We start from the raw sequence: 21,786 nt of genomic DNA, 5'->3' as shown, positions 1-21,786 counted from the left end.
GTTGTGCACCCTAGTCCCCCTACTGAGGTGTGTTGTGCACCCTAGTCCCCCTACTGAGGTGTGTTGTGCACCCTAGTCCCCCTACTGATGCGTGTTATGCTCCCTAGTACCCCTACTGAGGTATAACATACACGGAATTCATTCACATCCACACACATATCACATATGTGAGTGTTGCAAAACATATCACATTTACTCACATATTTTTGTGTTCCGCAGATACTGGAACGTTGCAGCTTCACTCATGAGCATCGCTATGATTACCGTTAACAGGTGAGAGCTGTAGCAGCTGTATTAACAGGTGGAAGCTATAACAGCTGTATATTGTTTGATCTTATAACTCAAGAGTTACAACTGAAACAGATGCTAATTCCGCGGACGCTTACCCGTACGTCCATCAGTAACAGTCTCTTTAGAGAAAATAAATGATAAAGCAGATCAGGGTTGCCTAGGAGAAATTATACACCGAATGCCTCATGCCTCAGGGGAAACTCAGAAAAATGAATGGGTATTGGTGTTATAATACTGACAGAGCTGTGGTGGTGCAGTGGTGAGAGACTCTGTCTCTCGCACCCAGCGCCCGGGTTCGAGTCCCACTATATAAGGACAAGTTCTATCGGGAAGCTCAGCTCACGGTCAACTCAGCCATTCATCCAACTCTGGTTGATAAATGAGTACCTGGCTTGTCCAGGGTGTTGTGGAATGCAATAAAATGGTTCTGGCGAGTCAGCGAGCCAGTCATGGTCGTAGAACTACCAGTGGTACCGAGTGCCCGAAAAAACTGACCTATCACCCCCTCTCCCTAGTCGCCACTACCAGGATGGGCAATTACAACAACAACAAAATACTGACACACTTTTCATTCACACTCACAGCCTGAACATAGATCAAACGTAGCACCGATACACCCCTACAGCCAGGCTGAACTGAGCCAATATGGCCTACAATGAGGCAAAAACAGCAGCGCCAATAGGACGAGTCTCAGTTATAACTATATATGGGTGTAATTAGCCTGTGTGGTCGGGTTGCAGTGATTCTTTTAGGTATTGCAAGAATTTTGGTAATTGGAACTGGTATTGGCAAGTAACTTGCCGACATAACCACTCAATACAACATACAACCGCACCATGCAGCCCACTGCAGCGATTTTAAACCTACCGTCCGTTAAAAAGATTTGATCTAAAGGCCAGTCTGGTCAAGAAAAGTACCGGAATCGGCGACAGGCCTATCCAAGCCTATTCTTCAATGCCGAAGATACTATACTATACTAATGCAACTGTCGACCGGCGGTAGAGTCTGAGGACTAATTTCTGGCATGCTGAGCGGGAAACCCGCTATATGGGCCCATGACCCGCAGTGAGCTTGTTGCCCCTTGTTACCAGGCATATTTGGCCTATGATGATAAATAATGTTTTTGTGGCGGGTTTCAGGTACATTATGATCACTCAGACGGCCTCGTATAGCAGGATATACAGACCTGTGTGGGTCTGTGGGATGATCTTCGTCTGTTGGATGTTTCCTCTAGTCATGCTCTTCCCAACACTGCTTTCTTCTTGGGGTGAGTCCATTGTTATGAATGTTTCGATATTATTACAATTAATTTAACTATATCAATTAATTTATGATGATGCTGGCGTTACTGGCACATGAGACAGAACTTGGTCATAGACTCGGTTGAAGATACTTGGGAAAAAGTCTCGGTTCGAGCATTACTGAACGCGCTCCATTAATTTAGGCGAATACAAGTTACTCGGTAAATCAGCAAGACTAATGGAACGAATACATTCCACGTAACGATGACACAAACATTAGATTGAAGTAATTATGAATATGGGAGCTCCACCTCTTACTATTGCGCCTGCGGGGCCAGAGCGTCGCAATGTAAGCAACCCGCATGTGTGACGGGACGACGGCAGTAGGTATGTATGTGCTCAAATTTTATTTAGCTTCAAAAAATTTGCTTCGCTCTTTATGTGATATGGAAATCGACAAGAGATTAAATATTGGCCGTTTAATTGCTATCAATCGTGTGGTAATTCAAATATATTTAGTAATTATTTGAGAACTTGGCCAAAGGTCGGTTTGGTTTCGACCCGTGGCTGGAAACCTGCACCATCTTGTCCACGTCCGGCGAGCACCCGAAGCAGGTGCTCTTCGGCCTCGGCTTCTGCGTGCCAGCGGCTGCCATCGTCGTCTGCTACTCCCTCATCTTTAAGACCGTCAAGGAGTAAGTCTTCTCAAAATAAGTACAAATAAAAAATTTCAATGATTCAGATTAAAGTTTATTAATTTATTTATTTGAAATATCAATGACAGATAGAAAGTTTATTGCATGATATTACATGTTAGTGGACACCTCGTTGGCCATCGTCGTCTGCTACTGCCTTATATTCAAGACAGTCGAAGAGTGAGTATTAGGAGCACCATGATTAGGAGGTATAGCCGTATAGGATTTAATGATTAGAATTAATGTGCAATTATTTTTCCTTGAAATAATAATGAGAGTTAAATAGGTTACTTCGAGTGAGAAATTTCCTGCTAGTGAACACCTTTTTGGCTATCGTCAAATGCAGGTACAATAATTATTAAAGAACTACGCTCGGGACTAATTCATTTCAAAACCCTGAAACTATTTCGAGCTACTTTGATTTTTTATTGCAGTATCTTGAACGCACTAACAATAAAATATGTTAAGTATAATGTCAACAATTTTTGGTTTCTGTAGAAACCTCAAGCAGCCGAAAAATATTGATTTCGTTTTCAAGGTCTGAGCGGAGGATGCTGAACCACCGACGGCCATCTTGCGCCCATGCGCCACAGCAGGTCAGACAAAAACTATAGCATCGATATTTTGCTATTATTTTAAGTAATAATAAATAAAATATATGTGAAAAGTTCATACTAAATAATATGAATGTTCAATTTTACGCCATATTATATTTTCCCCCTCCATTAACTTATGTAATCGAGTTTATTACATAATTCAGCAATGATGATTTTACTTAGCTTCATGTGATCAGGCCACTTTCCTGTTAAGAAACATTCATATTTCGACTCACTTGTTCAAAGATTAAAAATAAAAATAATAATTCGTTATTTAATTAATAGATCTCGCGTACCTTCTACACTTATCATCGATCAAGTACTAAATGATTTCCAGCATTGATGGCCAGACTCCGGCTTCAAACATGTTTATTGAAAATAGTTCGCGGACGTTTCTGTACAAATATTTGTGAAAAAATACTAGTGAATAAAAACTAGTTACAAGTGAAAAAACACTTGAGACACGTCTACACCGAACAACCTATTGTTAACAAACTTTCGTTTGTGGTTGCGCCACCAATGAACGTGTACACTAGAGTGACATTGTGCCTACGCTCATCAATTCATTCATCCAGAATTTCTTGTCCTGTACAGTTTCAGTTTAGTAATTACTAATCACATATCTTATCTTCTTAAATGATGAATGGTTTATTTTTTCTACTATTCAGCACACGACTGGTTCTACTTATTTTAATGGTATTCCATCTAACTAACATAATGTTGTTCCCTCTTGAATTAGGTACATATTTTCCGGCGCTGTAGAGAGTTATTTCACAAGCACCACACAGCAGCTTTATTAGGAAGTTAGGTGTGGTAATACAGCTTTCAATTATAAGATCCTGAATCAGAAACATTTGCAAACTAAAAACACACCTTGTATTTTTACTACTTCCATTTTTATTTTATTATAATCAATTTAATCTGTTTTATAACGTGAATATTTGCCCCCTTGGGCATTTTTTAAAATTTTTGTTGGAGGACCAAAGAAAATGACTATTAATCGCACTTTTTGATTAGTCTGTAATTATGTGACGAGTTTAAAATTTAGCCTCTCTTTTGGTGCTTGCATTTTAAAGTTCCTGAATTAACATTTTGCATTTATAGGTCCTGTTGATTTATTTTATTATATTTATACATATTTTATTGTTGAACGTCATAGTCGGAGAAGGAGATACGTCGTCGGCGGAACGAGTGGCGGGTGACGCAGATGGTGCTGACGATCTTCGTGGCGTTCCTCGTAACTTATCTGCCCATGACGCTCATCAAGACCTTCGATACGAAGCTCAGATACCCTGGTATTTATGCGTGTAATTATATCATCAATTGGCCTAAGTCTTAAGTTACCCTTGTACTTTTAAAATAAAGAAAATGTCAAGTAAAATCAGCATATTTCAATTGATACGTTTTCACCGAAGGTATGATCTATTTACTGGGCTTTTTTGCTTTCAAATTCTTGGTTACAGAAATTGTGGTGAACAAAATTATTCATAGAGACTCATTTAACTTGTATCCATGGCCATGCTTTAGACTTGCTGCTAATTTTCACTTACTAAGAGATCATTTCTGAATAATGATCTTCGTGCAATTCATGACAACATTATATTTTGTATAGCTTTACTCTACTGAAGAAATTTTACGGTGCGGTTACTTGTGTCTTATACAAACATACATAGTTGAGTTCCTTACTTGATTTCGTACTTGATTTTTAAGCAAGTCAATGCATTTGCAATGTATATTCTATAACAAAATAGTATTAAGTATTATTACATGTACTCCATGATTTATGAGGTGTAATATCATTAATATGTGCTCAGTGTTGCACGTGGTGGCCTACGTGCTGATCTACACTTCGTGCTGCGTGAACCCTGTCATCTACGTGGTCATGAACAAGCAATACAGACAGGCTTACCTCGCCCTGCTGCTGTGCAGACGACAGGCGACTCGATCCTTCTCCATGCACAGCTCAGGTCAGCCTGTAGTGTTCCATCCTCTATCACTGAGTAAAATGGGTGGGTCTGGATGACATACTTAGATGTTAGATGAGTCAACCGCGTCCAGATATCGATACACTTTTTTGGGGTGTCAAAAGTGACTTAACGCCAGAAATGAGTCAAGCCTGAATTTTAAAAGGTCAGTAATAGGTGTGACTTGATGCCAGAAATGAGTCATACATGAAATTTAAAAGGTCAGTAATAGGTGTGACTTGATGCCAGAAATGAGTCATGCCTGAATTATAAAAGGCCAGTAATAGGTGTGACCTGATTCCAGAAATGAGTCATGCCTGAATTTTAAAAGGCCAGTAATAGGTGTGACTTGATGCCAGAAGTGAGTCATACTTGATATTTAAAGGGCCAGTAATAGGTTAGTATGACCTACAAAAGGGCGGGTGAGTCAAAAAAGTGCATCGCAATTCGGACGCGGTTGACTCATCTATGTGGGTTATACAGACCCAACCATTTCTCTCAGTGTGGTGAATTTACTTAGCAATTTTCAAAATTAAATTTTTGGTGACCCCTGATGATAATTTTTTGGTGATCCTGATGAGAATTTTTGTTGACCCCTGATGATAATTTTTGGTGACCCCTGATGATAATTTTTGTTGACCCCTGATGATAATTTTTGTTGACCCCTGAAAATAATTTTTGGTGACCCCTGATGATAATTTTTGGTGACCCCTAATGATAATTTTTGTTGACCCCTGATGATAATTTTTGGTGACCCCTGATGATAATTTTTGATGACCCCTGATGATAATTTTTGATGACCCCTGATGATAATTTTTGTTGACCCCTGATGATAATTTTTTGCGACCCCTGATGATAATTTTTTGGTGACCCCTGATGATAATTTTTGTTGACCCCTGATGATAATTTTTGTTGACCCCTGATGATAAGTTGCCCTGAGAGGAGAAAGGGACTCTCAACAAAATTTATGAAACATTGCTTTAATGTAACCTAAAAATGAATGGTTTTTAATTGATATTTACCATTCAAATTACGTCGTATGACTAACAGGGGAACGTAGATCTGCCGCGACGTATCACCCCAACGTCGACAAGATCGACGTCGAGGCAGACGAGCTGGCGGCAGCTGTAGCGCCAGCGTCAGCGTTCGTCGACGTGCCGCTGGCCGGCGTCTTCAAGCAAATTCCTGATATATAGTTGCTAAAATATCTATTTTATACTGAAGAATTATAATTAAAATATAACTCAGTACTCACTGCAGTGAGTGACAGAGCACGCACTTTTCGTCGACGAAAACGTAAAGTCACGGACAGACAGACGGACGGACATGGCGAGCACAATAGCGCATTTTCCCATAAATGAGAAATTACGCGAAAAATACATTAAAAAAAGACATTAAAACAAGGGCGTTACTTGGTTTTAAGAACCCGAGTGAAAAGCCCTCAGGAGATGTACAAACAGAATGTCAAAGAAATAATGATTTAACAAGCAGCTATAGAAACATTTTCAGTACAGCAAGGAAGAAAGGAAGTAGTATATGTTTACAGCATTAATAACTACATATTCAAGCCCCATTATATTGAAGTGAACGTCTGTTAAGTAATTGCCATTTCACAATTTTCTGTTGAAAATATCGATAATTTTAATAAATTAACATAAAATTAACAATAGCGTGGCGTGAAAATATTTTAGGGGGGGTGTTGAAGCCCTCTTAAAACAGGCCTAACGGCGACATTAATATTGAAGTTCAGTGAATGTCTTCTAACGTTAAATAGAATTTATCAAGATTAACATTGTTTAAAAAGTGGAGGCATTACGAATTAAATCCCGTTTATTTGTTTTAAGTGCACCTAACCAGCGTTTTTTATAGAATCAAACATTAAAATCGGTTGAAAGTGAGAAGACAATCTTTACCGAAGTGAACAACACAAGCTGTGTTATGTATAGCGTGCTACTCGCAATCTTCAGTAATGTGAAGATTGTTAGTTGATTGTTATTTGATTGGAATTTCTTAGAAACGTCATTTGTGACAACTAAGTTTCCAGTAAAGTGACTGCTATTTTGCTAAACCTAAAGCATTTGATTCTTTTGAGCATGGAAATTATTTCAACATAACGTCATGAATTTCAATTCAAGACGAATATTTCCCGCCTATCCATTTTTCCTCCACCATATATATCCAAATACGTTTGCATTTATAATGTTTAGTATACCGTATCTCAAATTGAATGTTAGCTTAGAATCCAGTAATGTGTACAAGATTACTCGGATTGAAAGTTTAACTTTCGTTTGTCTAATTTAAAATTTAGATCTCAACCAATAATTGTCTACTAATTGCGTGATTTTTATTTATTTTTCGGATTCTATCCATTAATTGAAGCTTTGAAAGTCGTTTAATCCCAGCAACATTTCTCAAGAATAGGATAAGTGGATGGATCATATTGCCCAAAATACTGACACACTTACTGCGTGTAGCACGGATACGTATGTTTAGCACATTTTCTCATTTATGGAAAAAATTCCCTATTGTGCTCGTCATGTCCGTCCATCCGTCCGTCTGTCCGTGACTTCACGTTTTCGTCGACGAGAAAATGCGCTCTCTGTCACTCACTGCAGTGAGTACTGAGTTATATTTTTTCCTGGCCAAACTGGGCCAAAATGTCCAACACAAGGGCGGAAGGTGCATCTCTATTTGGAAAAATTCTTTTCCATTTCTCATTCATTTCTCCATTTTTAATGATTTAGGATCACCTGAAAACAAAAACTGTTTGCCAAACTTAACCAGGTTGTTAACACCTTGGTTAAAATACCATTCTTTCATCAACCTGGTAATGGTTACACTATGGTTGATTTTCAACATCTCAATGTATATATTATTTGAATATTGTATTTTCCTTTGAATAGTGAATAGTTCTAGCATTGCACTTGCAATTCGGTTTACATTGTAAGCATAAGTTTTCATGTAGTATTAATTCATTTATAGGCAATGTAGGTAATTTTTATTTAGGTGAAAGGTAATGAAAATATTTTATACCATTTTAATTATATTGATGTAACAAATAAACAATTTTGCAACAAACGACCCTACATTTTTTTTTGTTCATAACGTAGTGCAAAAGCAATCTCATTCAATTATGATCATTTTCATGGACTGTAAAGGTGAGAGAAGAGTGTAAAAATGTATGACATAATTATTATTAGATGTTGATTTCTTAGGCATACAAAAACCACTTCTTGGAAATCGGGTTAGCCGGAGCTAGTCACTGATGAATGCGAATTAATTTATGATATGAAAATCTTTTTTGAAAATAGATCACAATCACTGGAAAAAACTTGATACTAGGAGAAAATAAGGAGGGACAACTTATATTTAATCGTTGGATAAAAGTTTAAAATTATATTTTAATTTCTAAAAAACAAATTCGTTCAGATCTAAATACAAATGCAAGTTGGGAAAAAAATAATGTATTAATAACCACTGTTGCCGTATAAATGTTCGAAAATTGTAATCTCTCGGAACATATGTTTAGTAATCCGCAGTGGAAATGGAATGCGTAAGGCTCGAGCATCCGAAAATTTTCGATCAGCTGGTTCAGTCATGCCATAAACTTAGCGATGGTTGGCTGTGCCTTACGTTACGGGCTCACCGTCTATTGCTTTTTCGTGAGATGATTGTTGGTTGTTGATCGATGTTTCATTCTCAAAAACGACGATGTAGTTCACTTTGAAATATTTTTGATTAAATTACTGGCTGTTGACCTTGACCCTGTTGACGTGGTTCCAAAGAAAGCTGTCGCACCGCTGTAAAAACCCTCGAAAAAAGTATTGCTAAAAATGCGAAAAAGAACCTGAAAGCCTTCTTTAAGTTCTTTTTATACGCTAGCTCGAAGTGCAAGATGAAGGACGATATTTCTGATTTGAAAGTAGATCAGCGAAAGATATCCTCTGACCTCTGATGAGGGCAAAGCCAACGTACTTAATCATTTTTTCAGTAGCGTATTTACTGAAGAGGACTTGAACAGTATTCCAGCTATTGAGGAGCGCCCAGTCGGCTCTAAATTCACAAGCTTTCAAATACAAGAAGAAGAGGTTCTCAAGCGCCTTATTGCTGTAAATCCAAACAAGTCATGTGGACCAGACGGCTTCCACCCCAGATTACTCAAAGAATTAGCAACTGTCCTAGACAGCCCTCTGACGTCACTTTTTAAAAAAACTTTGAACAAAGGAATGTTGCCGGCTGACTGGAAAGAAGCTCAAGTGACACCATTGTTCAAAAAAGGTGACAAAAGCTGCCCGGGAGACTCGCCCTGTCAGTTTGACAAGTGTCGTTTGCAAGGTAGTGGAATCTATTGTGAGGGATTGAATGATAGATCATTTGACTGCTAATAATCTCCTATCAGACTCAACATGGCTTTATTGCCGGGAGATCCTGCAGGACCTGCACCACTAACCTCTTGTCGACTCTGAACAAATGGACCTGCCTGCTGGACGAAAGGGAGCCAGTAGACGCAGTATACCTCGATTTTGCCAAGGCATTTGACAGTGTCCCACATGAGCGGTTGTTGCGTAAATTGAAGTCTTTGGGAATTGAGAGTAATGTACTCAAATGGATCAGAGATTTTCTAGTATAGAAACGATGAAGCAGTTGTTTGTTGCTCTCGTGCGCCCAAACCTGGAGTTCAGAAACGTCGTGTGGTCACCGAAATTTGAAAAGGACAAAAATTTAGTAGAGAGTGTTCAAAGGCGCGCAACGAGGATAGTTCCGGGCTTGAAAGGCAAGTCCTATGAGGAAAGATTAAAGATTATGAAGCTTCCAAGCCTCCATTATCGACGTCTGCGTGGGGACCTCATTGAAGTATACAAATATACTCATGGCTTATACAAGGTCCCAGAAGGATTACTAGAATTTGAAACAAGAACCAACACCAGGGGCCACGGCTATAAACTAAAAAAACGGCGTTGGAACACATCCATGCGACAACATTCTTCTCGCTTCGAGTCACCGACATGTGGAACAGCCTCCCTGATAGCATCGTTGAAGCTCCGAGTATGAACATCTTCAAAAACAGACTAGACGAAGCTATGCAGGAGCATATGTTCAGTCTTAAAATGCCTAGCAAATTACGGAGCAGGCAATAAGTCCAGCAGCTATCTCAATCAATCATCAGTTATGGAAAGATCGGGTTCCAAAGGCCGGATCCCTTGTGAATCAAGTCACGAAAAGTTCAAGAATCGGCAACAGACCATAGGCCTATTTCTTCAATGCTGACACTTCTATTCTATTCTATTACTTTTGTTTTTAGCACCAAGCATCTCATGGTAAACACAAATTAATATGCTATCAGTATCATGCTTCATCATTAATCATTTATGCCGAGGAGGAGTCAGATTATGCAATGCATGAGTGCATGACTAGAGTTGTTCAAATAATGATTCATATTTCATATTATTGGATATTTGTCTTATTCATTGTCATTGGCTCAAATTTGGTAGGAAGTTTGAAATTCATTGTTTCAGACTGAACTTTGTGGACGTGGTTCCAAAGTTGCTTGTTCTGATGAAGTTTGAAATTTTGCACTCACTGTGACTCACATAGTTATATAGAATACAATAGTCTGAATATGAATAGACATGAAATATGTCATGAAAGACATGAATAGACAATTAGACATTAAAGATTAAACTAGTTGAAATTCTAGCAAACCAAGTTGGAAAGTTGGCAAAACCCAAAACCTACCCAAGTAGTAAAGTACAAGACAAAAATTCCCTTGATTGATGTCAGACAGTATATAAATAAAGAATAAAGATTAGTAAACAAAATGGGTGCATATGAATAATCAATCTTGTTTGAAAAAAATTATGGCATAAATCAAAATTAGTGTCATCACATCATGTGTAGATTTACAATGAATTGGTTTTTGAAGACTAGTCTTAGAAAAATTTGTATTTTTATGGTAAATTATTACTTCCACATTATATTGGCTTATTGCTTCTGAATATAATTTTACAGAATTTAATTTATTGCTAGGTACCATATTTTGGGCAATGCATAGCAGTGCCTGGCTTCTCAAAACAGGGATGAGAACATTGTTATGGGAGGCTGCATAGGAAACCTGAGGAACCGTTCGCCCAGTAGGGCGTCCTCTGTAGAGCCTGCGGCATCTGTGTCTTCTCCACAAGGTACTCCACTACTCCTGATAATTGATCTTCTAACAAATTAAGCAATATAGCTTTATACAAAAGCCTGCTTTTCCTGGTTTAATGGTGAAATTCTGCTCTTTTGTTTGGTCAAGAATCATTGTGGCTTCCTTTGTCAAAAATTAAATAAAGCTGATAATAGGCTTTATGATGAAAAATTGTTTCAATTAAGTGATCTTCATTTTAATTTCTCACTACTTAATTTATTTATTGTATTATGTAATCATGCCAGGGGCCAGAAACAGTCTAATAAGCTTTTCTCATTGCATTATCAATTATGGGTTAATGCTTCAGTTTGCTCATCATGCACAACATGCTGCTATAAATGTACCTAGTTAACATTATTGTATCATTTACATAGCATCAATTTTGATACTATATGTGATGCTAATATTTTTATTTCCTACTTGTTCTCTTGAAAATGCCCAATTGATTATACCACCACTGTTTATTGATTATACTACCTATCTGCTCTAATGGTAATATGTAACTTGACATTTTTCCCAACTTTTCCAGGTAGCCGAGGTGTTGGGAAGAATGTTTCACTACGCCATGAGGCAGTACGGTGGAAGTCTGACCTGCCATTGACTGAGAAGCAAATTCAAGACAAAAGAGAAGAATTCTGGGACACAGCACCTGCTTTTGATGGCAGGTGAAGGTCCTAGAATGAGCAGTGTTAAACTCTGCTCTGCCTACCGTCAACTGGGGTGACTCCGTCCACCAGGGGTGACTTCGGCCACCACTACAGAAAAAAATGGCAGCAAAACAAAATAATAAATGTTGGCCAAAGTCACCCCATTGGTCAAAGTCACCCCGTCACTTTGGCCAACGTTTTTTTTGTGTTGCTGCCATTTGTTTTTGTTATAGGTAGTGGTGGCCAAAGTCACCCATTTGACGGTAGGTACTGAAGTGCTTGAATGTTGTCATTTCCAGTAATATTGGATAATATTCCAGTTATGAGGAGAAAGTTTGGGCAGATTTTCAGTTGAATGAAAACTTTCATGAAAATGTACTTGCAGAAGGGCCTTTGCATCATTTTCTTTCATGCAGAAGTGTGATGTGAAATCTCTAAGTTCCAGAGTAAAACACTAATATTATTTACAGAAAGGAAATATGGGATGCACTGAAGGCTGCAGCCACTGCATTTGAGAGTGAAGATTATGGTTTGGCGCAGGCTATTGTTGATGGAGCAAACATCACATTGCCCTATGGCGGCCTCACTGACTGCTATGATGAGCTGGGCACCCGCTACCAGCTACCTGTCTATTGTTTGTCGCTGCCTGTCAATGTTGTTGCTGCATGGGAGAAGAGTGCATCTCTGCCCTCAGGCAAGTTTCTTGATATTGAAGTCAATTTAAGGATAATGAGTGTTCTTTTATTTGTTTGCAATAATTTTTATTATGATGATTTACCCATGTGCTTTTTCTTCAGCTTGTTTCTTAGAATTATTTTTTATTTTTTCAATATACTAGGTTCCATTGCTGGATGATATATTATTTATGGAAGTATTTTAATTTATTTATTTATGTATTATTTTTAAATTGTCCATTTTTAGTCAACCAGAGCAAGATTTGCCCACCACTACTAATAATCACATTTACCATGAATTACAAACGACTGTTGAATGTACCCCTGTGTGTGTTGTTAAATACCTAGAGCTCCCAAGTTTAGGGCTGAAACCATTAAGGTTTGCTCCTAATAGAATCAAATGAATATTATTTTTTATGTTATTCAAGCACCTGTTAAAAATATAAAATTTCTAATATAACTCAAATGTCCATTCTAGATTGTAAGTGATAACTTACTAATCATGATTACTTTATGATTCTAAAAATCAACGAATTTCTCCATATACACGCAGTGGAGGCAAGAGCAGCTGTATTGTTTGCCCTGTGCTAAGTATTTTTCACCCCACAGAGCAAGGCGGGTGGGTGGCTGGGGAAGAGATCGTCATCAAAGTGCGTCTTTCGACGACCTCCAAGGACATCAAACTGCCCGTCCACTCTCTCGACACCATCGCTGAGTGCAAGCAGCTCCTCAAGGTCCTACTCTACGCTCACTCATGCTGGCAAACGAGGGATTTTTTGACTAGTGCCTGATTTAGTTCAAAATTTTATGCAATATCCTATGGGAGTAAATACTTAATACTAGAAAGTACAAGAATGTCAACATATGCATTTGCCACCACATGCTCATTTTGCGGCCAAATTGTAAACCTACGATAGTAGTCTTGTACTACATTGTAGCAATTCTTAATCCAAAACTTCAAAGCTAGTCACGCTTGATTTTCTCCACCGTCCTCTGTTGTACCGTCAACTGGGGTGACTTCGGCACCCACTACAATAGAAACAAATGGCAGCAAAACAAAATGATAAACGTTAGCCAAAGTCACCCCAGGCACTTTGGTCAACATTTATTATTTTATTTTGCTGCCATTTTTTTTTTCTGTTGTAATGGTGGCCAAAGTCACCCCCGGTGGCCGAAGTCACCCCAGTTGACGGTACTTAATATTTTTTAGTATTCTCTGCAAAATTTTCCTGATCAGGGCTTCATAAACAATTGTTTACAATTTGAATTCCTACAATTTACCTTCCAAGAAGAACAGATTAACGAATTTTAGTCTCAGTCATTATTGTACATAGACTGCATTTTGCAGTGAGATACCAAAATTTTCTGTAAAATATGGAATTTCACATTTTAAATAAAAAATTTGCTCAAAATTATGTCACGTCAATAAATTTACGTTTAACAAATTCCATACGCCAGATATAACGTAATTAGATGTGAAAAAGCTATCAAATGACCAGACAGTATAGAGCACCTAAATTAAAACATTAGAAAGCAGTGTAAATTTATATGAACATTGCAGGAGCAAGAGGATCTCGGGGAGGTGCGGCAGCGTTGGTTCTATGGCGGCATCCTTTTACCTGACCGCTTCCGTATCAACGAGTTCAACATCCCCCACAACCATGTCATCCAGAGTATCATCACTGATAATGTGTGGTGAGTATCATCACTTGGCATATGTGATGAATATCATCACTGAGAATGTGTGGTGAGTATCATCACTGAGAATGTGTGATGAGTATCATCACCGAGCATGTGTGGTGAGTATCATCACTGAGAATGTGTGGTGAGTATCATCACTGAGAATGTTTGGTGAGTATCATCACTGAGCACGTGTGGTGAGTATCATCACTGAGCACGTGTGATCAACATAATCTTTATCATCAGTTTACCGTATATTTGACACAATAACATTTCTTGAGAAGTCTCTTCACTGAAGCTTGCTGACTTGAATCGTCATGCGACTCCAGATAAGCAACTTAAGAGTTTGAATATGATGGAATGAAGTATACTATATCATAATATTATCGATATGTTGAAGGTAGCAATTTTAATATATCTTCTGCTTTACCTTCAGTGTTATCTTTAGTTATATTTTCTATTGCCTCCTGTGTTACTTTAACTGCTTTACATTCTTCCCGTCATTATTCGTGTACTGGCGCTCAAAGGATGTTTGGGTATAAACACTTGGGGTATCCGTCACTTTAATGATGTAGTAGTCTTCACAATAAAATACCGCACGAAGATAATTAACAAAAGAACAAATATCTTATAACTTTTGAATTATTTATGTTAAATGAGAATCATTAATGCTCAATAGTCACGTTACAAATTCAATTAATACTTATTAATTTACATTTATATTGGCATTTCTGCCAGGATTGTCATTGTCTTGTATTTGCAGAGACGGTGTAAGATGAAGCTGCTGCTACAAACTAGAGCTTCAGTCCTCCAGGCCTGATCCTGCCCCACGTTTTTCCTCAAACCCTGAGTTTATCCCAACTTTCAGCCATTGAACAGACATAAATTTCACATTCATCCTTGCATTCAGCTATTGAACAGCCATAATTTTCACATCCATCTCAGCCTTCAGCTATCAAACTGACATAAATTCCACGTTGATCCCAGCCTTCAGCTATCAAACTTACATAAATTCTATGAACAGCCATAAATTCTCAACCTTCATTTCTGGATGCCATTTACTTGCATTCTTACGCGAAGTTTAACGCCCCAAATCGGCGCTACTGCGGATCACGGCAAGTTCAGCTCGTGCGGATCTCATTAGAGACGCAAATAACCTGCCTAAATTACGCAAGTAACCTGCCTAAATTACGCAAGTAACCTGCCTAAATTACGCAAGTAACCGGCCTAAATTACGCAAGTAACCTGCCTAAATTACGCAAGTAACCAGCCTAAATTACGCAAGTAACCTGCCTAAATTACGTGCTGTGTACACGTGCTACTCAACATTTATGAATCAAGTGGTCATAAATTTGTATACTTTTTCTTCGTTATTAAGGTTTGGTCTTCAAATAAAGTTTCTTGTAACCTTTAAGAACGATTTGTCGGTTAGTGATGATTCCAAATTATTAGATATGTTACCGGGAGTAAGGTGACTTATGAATTTCTTAATAATAATAAAACTTGATTTACCTGTCATTTGATGGCTTCGCACATTGAGATAATACGATAGTGTTATTTAGACCTGACTTGGTTGCTTGATGGTGAAGTAGTGTAAGGTTATATGCTCAACTCAGTCTGCTTGTGAGTCACAATAAGAATAAATTGAGTCACACAACATGAAATGTCAGTCACAAAATGAATAATGTGATACATATGCACTATATGTCATCAGTCACAAAATGAATAATGTGATGCATATGCCCTATATGTCAATAAGAAGCTGAGTGGAAGTCACTAGAAAAGATTTACAGTTTGTGCAAGACGGAACATCTGGAGATAAATTGATGTTGCCGTCTTTCGAAAATGTTTATCTTCTATTATTTGTTTATTCGTCTTATCATTATTATTCATTTTGAATGGAAATGAAACTTAGTGGAGAACAGTGCTGCTTAAACAGTGCTGGAGGGTTGCCATGCCTCGCCGGCCCCTTTCACCCCCACTGACAATAAAAATAAAATTTATTTTTCAATAATTTTTCACGATTCCCCCCGCCCCCACATAACCGCTATACGCTACCGCACAACCGCACCCAAGACAAAATTCAGAGGCACGGTAGCTTCTGGCAATCAGAAGCTGGGGCGGCACTGAATTTTGATGAAACGATTTCTCCGTCCCATACACTGTTAGAAAAAAACGGTGAAAAAACGGTCCCACTGGCGTTCTAGTGGCCGGTCGCCCCAAGAAAATAAACTGATTCGCCGTTTTTATCAGATGTTTTACGGATTTCTAGTGTTAAATTAGAATAAAAACGGCGACACGGTGTTTCTTTTCACGTGCCGACCGGCCACTGAAACGCCGGTAATACCGTTAACGGTAATTTTTCTGACAGTGTACAAGAGTGGGTACCCAACATATGGAGACATTGGTGTATTGCTCTGTCTGTATATGTCATTTATTCATGCAAATCATGTTTCTATTACAATCCACTTTATTGATCTTTGTATTTTAGCCTGGTAATGCATTTTTCTAAATATATTTTTGAACACTCAATTATTTATGTCTTCTAACTATAATCTTCATATGAATTTTCATTTTTTTTATACAAAGTTCTTTATTTTTTTGAAGGAAACTCACTTAGAGTCGCAACAAATTACTAAATGTGAAATCCTCTGTTTTAAATATATTCCTTATCGTGACATATTTACATCATAAAATATTCATTTTTATTATTGAAGTACAGGATGATTATTTATTATTAGTTCGAATACTGGATAGTGTTCATTATGTATGGAAGTTGTATTTAACTAGCTTTAATTAAGTGCCTGCACACAAGACGAATAGTCTACACAAACTATTACATGGGCAAATAATAATTTTTTCGCACAGCTTTCGCACAAGTCAAGAACTTTTTAACCTTGACTTCAAATTTATTGTCTTTAAAAATATCATCTGAAGCCTATTAATATTCTATGGCTTAAATAGGGCATTCTGGTGGCGTGAAGATTTGGCTTCAAAACTAACAAATTTTTAGGGTAACTTGCTTTAGGTTTACGAGGGGATCATATAAACTGATAAAATTTTTAAAGTTTTTCTTTAAAAAATACGATATCGCAAATATTAAAAAAAAATATCGTATTAAAATTAATAAAGAGAGGTTCTTGAAGTCTTGTAGTGAACTTGAGGTAGGGGTTCTCAATAACTTTGGTGAACTTGAATAGGGGTTCTTGAAAAGTGATATTTATCTTGGATTAGAGGTTTTTTGAAATATGTATTTTCTAATAAATATTATTAAATTTCGAATTTCCTTTGTAGATATTAGAACAGTGGAATTTAGCTTCTCTCCGTATATGTATTTTAGGTTAGTAGATATGGCCTACACGATGATCTGCATTGATAATAGTTTAAGTAATAGATGTTAGATAAAACAGTGATATAAATTAGTGTCATATTAGGGTTATCTATGGCAATCAAGCTTTGTACAGGTTAAATTAAACCCACGTTAACGAGTAGTTAACCTCCATGATTGGTGTGTACAGATCAAATTAATGATCCTGTAAGAGATAACCATCATTAATTAAATTTAGTGCTTGGGTATTGTAGCATGTATTGTATATATATGTGTGGATGTAAGATCATATGTTTTACATAAGAATTATTAATATTAACCTGCCACGAACTTGTTTGCGTTCGTCTCATGTATTACACTTATCTCGTATAATAAAATGTTATCTTGAAAGATCATTCTCTCACTCAAGTGGGTTAAGTAGCTATCTGATTAGTCTTTATTTATACTAAATCAAACTGCGCATTTACAGCACTTGTGTTCAAACAATCTGCTATGTTTTATCGTCTACGATTTAATGTTGTTTTATCGTCTACGATTTAATGTTGTTTTATCGTCTACGATTAACTAGCATTTAAACAGTCACTCCCAGTCAGGGTTAGTGATTTTTTAAATTTTTTTGCAATCAAATGATTTAATCAGTCTGATTTAATTACATGATTTAATCAGTCTGATTTAATCACATGATTTAATCAGTCTGATTTAATTACATGATTTAATCAGTCTGATTTAATCATTGCCAACCCTGCTCCTAGTGCCGGCAAATTCGTCCTCTTATTCATAATGATATACTTATCTGAAGTGTATAAATGAAATCCCTGATATGAGCTTCTTTTTGACTTAAGTTTGAATTCAGAATTGTTGAAATCGATCCATGTTTTTCTCTTAGCCTCAACAAGGTCTGGCCAAGTTTGTTACTCACACGTGACCGTAACAACCGAACTTCAAGTTTGAACTTTTCAACAAATTTTGCGCGAAAATTGAACCATCATCCGAGTATTTAATAATCATGTCACTACGTCACTTGTTGACTATCTTGTTAGCAACAAAGTTAATGGTTAACTAATAAGTTGATAAACTAACGAGTTGTTAACATTTCGGCTAGTTGTTTACGATATCTCGCTGTACTCGTATGGCGTTCGAAATACGCATCGGCACCTCCAACTTTACGATGTTTTTTTATTTAAAATTAGTTATGAAAAGCAGAAATTTTGTCGAAATTTAGCGTAATGTCTAGACAATATTTATGAGTCATATTTTCCAAACAGTGACATACTTTCTCACCCACGGAGCGAAGGTGTACACAATACGCGTTTTGCCAGGAGAAACCGGATCGTAATAACCTAGGCCCATAATTTAAAAAAAAGTTAAGACATCGTAAGTTCATCAGCCAATCATTGACGGCCTTTCAAGCAAAATCCTCCAATCATAGACAAGAAAATAGAGCGTAAGTACTTACGTTCACTTTGCGAGTTTTGAAAGTATGGCCCCTAGAAAGTACAGTGATATTTTTTATTATGACTTACGCGTCTAAGTGTACCTCTGAAACTTATTGTCTTTGTTCTGTATCTGCAAACTGACGAGGTCAGTTCCAAAAATCCAATAATCAAATAGATTAGTGCTCTATAAAATTGAATAGCGTCTCTTATTCCAACAGAATTTTCCATTATTAATATTTAGTTTAGAAGGTATAGTTTTTGTAATGTTTTCTATTGTGTAGTTTTTATTTGGACCTTGTATTGTATATTTGGAATGATCTCGTGACCATATTTATTTGCCGCGTTTTCTTAAAATTGTTCGAGTGATCTTGTGATGATATTCATTTTAAAATTATCTGTAATATTTTCTTTGTAATAAATTAAGATGCGTTATTCTGATATGTTGCTACGAAGCGGTCGATGCTTCACATACTATAAATACTATAAGATACTATAATAAATCTTAGTGTAGTATTATACATAATATAGTATAGTGTAATATGATATTTAAGTTGCTATCTCGTAGACTCGCGTCCCAAAACACATCCTTATGTTCCTCAAAAATCATTGCTAACTTTTCTACCTACTGGACCTTCATCACACCTCAACCTTCCATCCTCCTACGAATTTCTTCCCTCCTTAACATTTCTCCTTTTACAACTATTTTTCATCTATAACAATCCAAGCAATTTCAACCCCTATTATTTCCTCGCTACAACCTTCCACCCTCCTACGAACATCCTCCCTCCTTAATCTTTCTCCTTTTACAACTTTTTTTACATCTATAACAATTTCAACCCCTATTATTTCCTAGCTACAGCTTCCCTCCTTCCATATCCTTCACTTGTGGACCTCTTCCTCCGAATCCTGCACAAACTCCTGACAATACCCGGGAAGATAAGTCGAGGTTTTAAGTGCCTGGCTCTATAACACTAATTTAAGACCTATTATTAATCTAGAATTTAAAAAAAGTTTAAATGATAGTTGCGACTTCGCTAACCTGTAGTAGAAGTGAATGGATTGTTTCGTGTGTATGTTTACACAGGCAGCTGCGGTACAATCTTTGGTGAAAATATTATGTTTTAAAACGATGTTTTGTAATAGTACTTCAGTGAAAATATGTTTCTAAAATGATGATAGGTAATATCACTTCAGTGAAAATATTATATTTTAAAACGATGATGTGTAATAGTACTTCAGTGAAAATATTATGTTTTAAAATGATGATGTGTAATAGTGCTTCAGTAAAAACATAATGTTTATAAAATGATGATGTGTAATCAGTAATAGTACTTCAGTAAAAACATAATTTTTTTAAAATGATGATGTGTAATAGTACTTCGAAGAAAATATTATGTTTGGAAATGATGATGTGTAACATCACTTCAATGAAAAAAATTTTGTTTTAAAATGATGTGAATGTTTTGGCTGCATTCGACGCATGCAGCAAGTGTCTTATCGTTTACTTTAAAGCTTTATCGTTATGATTATTTATTAGATGATAACATATTAAAGTTGCAAGCATATAATTGGTTAGTTTGATTATAAGCTTGAGTTGATGAACATAATGCAACAAAATTGATGTTAGTCATTTTCAGACACAATTAAATTAAGTACTTAAGTGAAGCATTCAATAAATCGAAACTTTCTCTATGTCCGGTGTAAAGTTCAACATTTACCCAAACGGATGAAATAAAATGACGATGTTAGAGTTCATTAATGTGTGGGATGTACTAGTGATATATTAGATAACACTCGATAAGGTCATATATTTTCAGAAATTTCAACAGCTGGTAAGTAAATTTCGAAATATCCTTAAGAAAATAGCATTAGGTAAAATACGTATTTAATTTATTTACTTTGCGCGTATAGTTTAATCCTAATCAATTCTAGAATGACTTGGTTGCGGAAATTCATCAATGTGAACGATTTTTGTCAGCTTGTAAATATTCAAGCATTGTATTGTGTTCTAATTTTACATTACAAAGATACGAATTACGATAGCGTTTATAAGTAAACCTTATCTATCGTATCTAATTTCAATAACTTATAAGATACCTACTTAAAGCACAATATTTCTCCTGGCCAATTACGAGACAAATTTTCGGAACGAAGTGGCTAGTCTTTAATTTTGAGCATTAGTTATGTTTAATATTTTTTAAAGATTAGTAAAGATTTAAAAGTAGGTTCGATTTCACGAGTGCGTGCTTTTGTGTAACTCTTTTTCGAATGGGTTAATTTCTCTTCATTTATTAAATAAATTTATTAATAGCCATCTCTATAGGTACCTACTGCTTTAGTCCAGTTAGTTACATTTTGTATTTCTTTTATTAATTATTATTATGACCGCAACACAGGCGTTTTCCTGGAGAATGTAGAAAATTATTAATTTAGCTATTGATTTAATTTTTTAATATTGCTATTCTTACCAAACTACTGAAGTTTGTGTTGTTTTTTAGGATGAAATAATGTTTGTTTTTAGTTTTATTACGGCACCTAAAAGGTAATAACTTGGTGCTTATGTAACGGTTTCGTTCATGATTTTGAATTAATGTAATAAAAATATTAAGAAATTTAGAATTTTATACGACATTATTATAAAAAGAAGGTGAAATTATATCGAGATCACAATCAAGCTTATTTACGTCGTAGACTTGAGAAACGTAGTTAAGAGAGAGCTGTTATTTCTGTTCAGTGAGCGTATTTGTTAAATATTTTTTATTTTAAATTACACTTGGTTTGATTCAAAGAAATGTTGCTATAGAGATTTTCTTCTGTAGGTCAATGTTTTTCCCTGGGACTTGATATTAATTTTATTATTTTAAATTACATTAATATCTGTTAATTTCTATTTGCTTTTCAGCGAACGCAAGCTGCCTTCGAATAGTAACTCTACTTTTCCAGGTACAATAAAATCTATAATGATTTATTATGTTTTCGACTTGATGAAGAAACATTAACTTTATATCATTTGATGCAGCAAAGATCTTCTCGCACAGTTAGCAGAACAA

At 36.3% G+C, this 21,786-nt stretch overlaps 2 protein-coding genes across 2 annotated transcripts; both read left to right on the top strand.

Moving 5' to 3' along the window:
• The first annotated feature begins 32 nt into the window (after positions 1–32).
• Positions 33–6,034, top strand: LOC108669224 (G-protein coupled receptor moody). Its single transcript, XM_018156527.2, has 8 exons — positions 33–58; positions 220–273; positions 1,431–1,558; positions 2,077–2,227; positions 2,766–2,823; positions 3,983–4,118; positions 4,638–4,790; positions 5,838–6,034. The coding sequence occupies exons 2-8, from the start codon at positions 245–247 to the stop codon at positions 5,981–5,983; spliced, it is 801 nt and encodes a 266-aa protein (XP_018012016.1). The 5' UTR covers positions 33–58; positions 220–244; the 3' UTR covers positions 5,984–6,034.
• Positions 6,035–10,793: 4,759 nt separating this feature from the next.
• On the top strand, positions 10,794–16,177 carry LOC108669229 (ubiquitin domain-containing protein 1). The gene is made up of 6 exons (XM_018156533.2): positions 10,794–10,966; positions 11,501–11,636; positions 12,089–12,312; positions 12,902–13,026; positions 13,854–13,987; positions 14,736–16,177. Coding segments are annotated over exons 1-6 (708 nt in total). The 5' UTR covers positions 10,794–10,878; the 3' UTR covers positions 14,737–16,177.
• The last annotated feature ends 5,609 nt before the right edge of the window (positions 16,178–21,786 follow it).

Source organism: Hyalella azteca, unplaced genomic scaffold, assembly GCF_000764305.2.
Source record: "Hyalella azteca isolate HAZT.00-mixed unplaced genomic scaffold, Hazt_2.0.2 contig5430, whole genome shotgun sequence".
Taxonomy (NCBI): domain Eukaryota; kingdom Metazoa; phylum Arthropoda; class Malacostraca; order Amphipoda; family Hyalellidae; genus Hyalella; species Hyalella azteca.
This window is presented reverse-complemented; position numbering and strand designations above follow the sequence as displayed.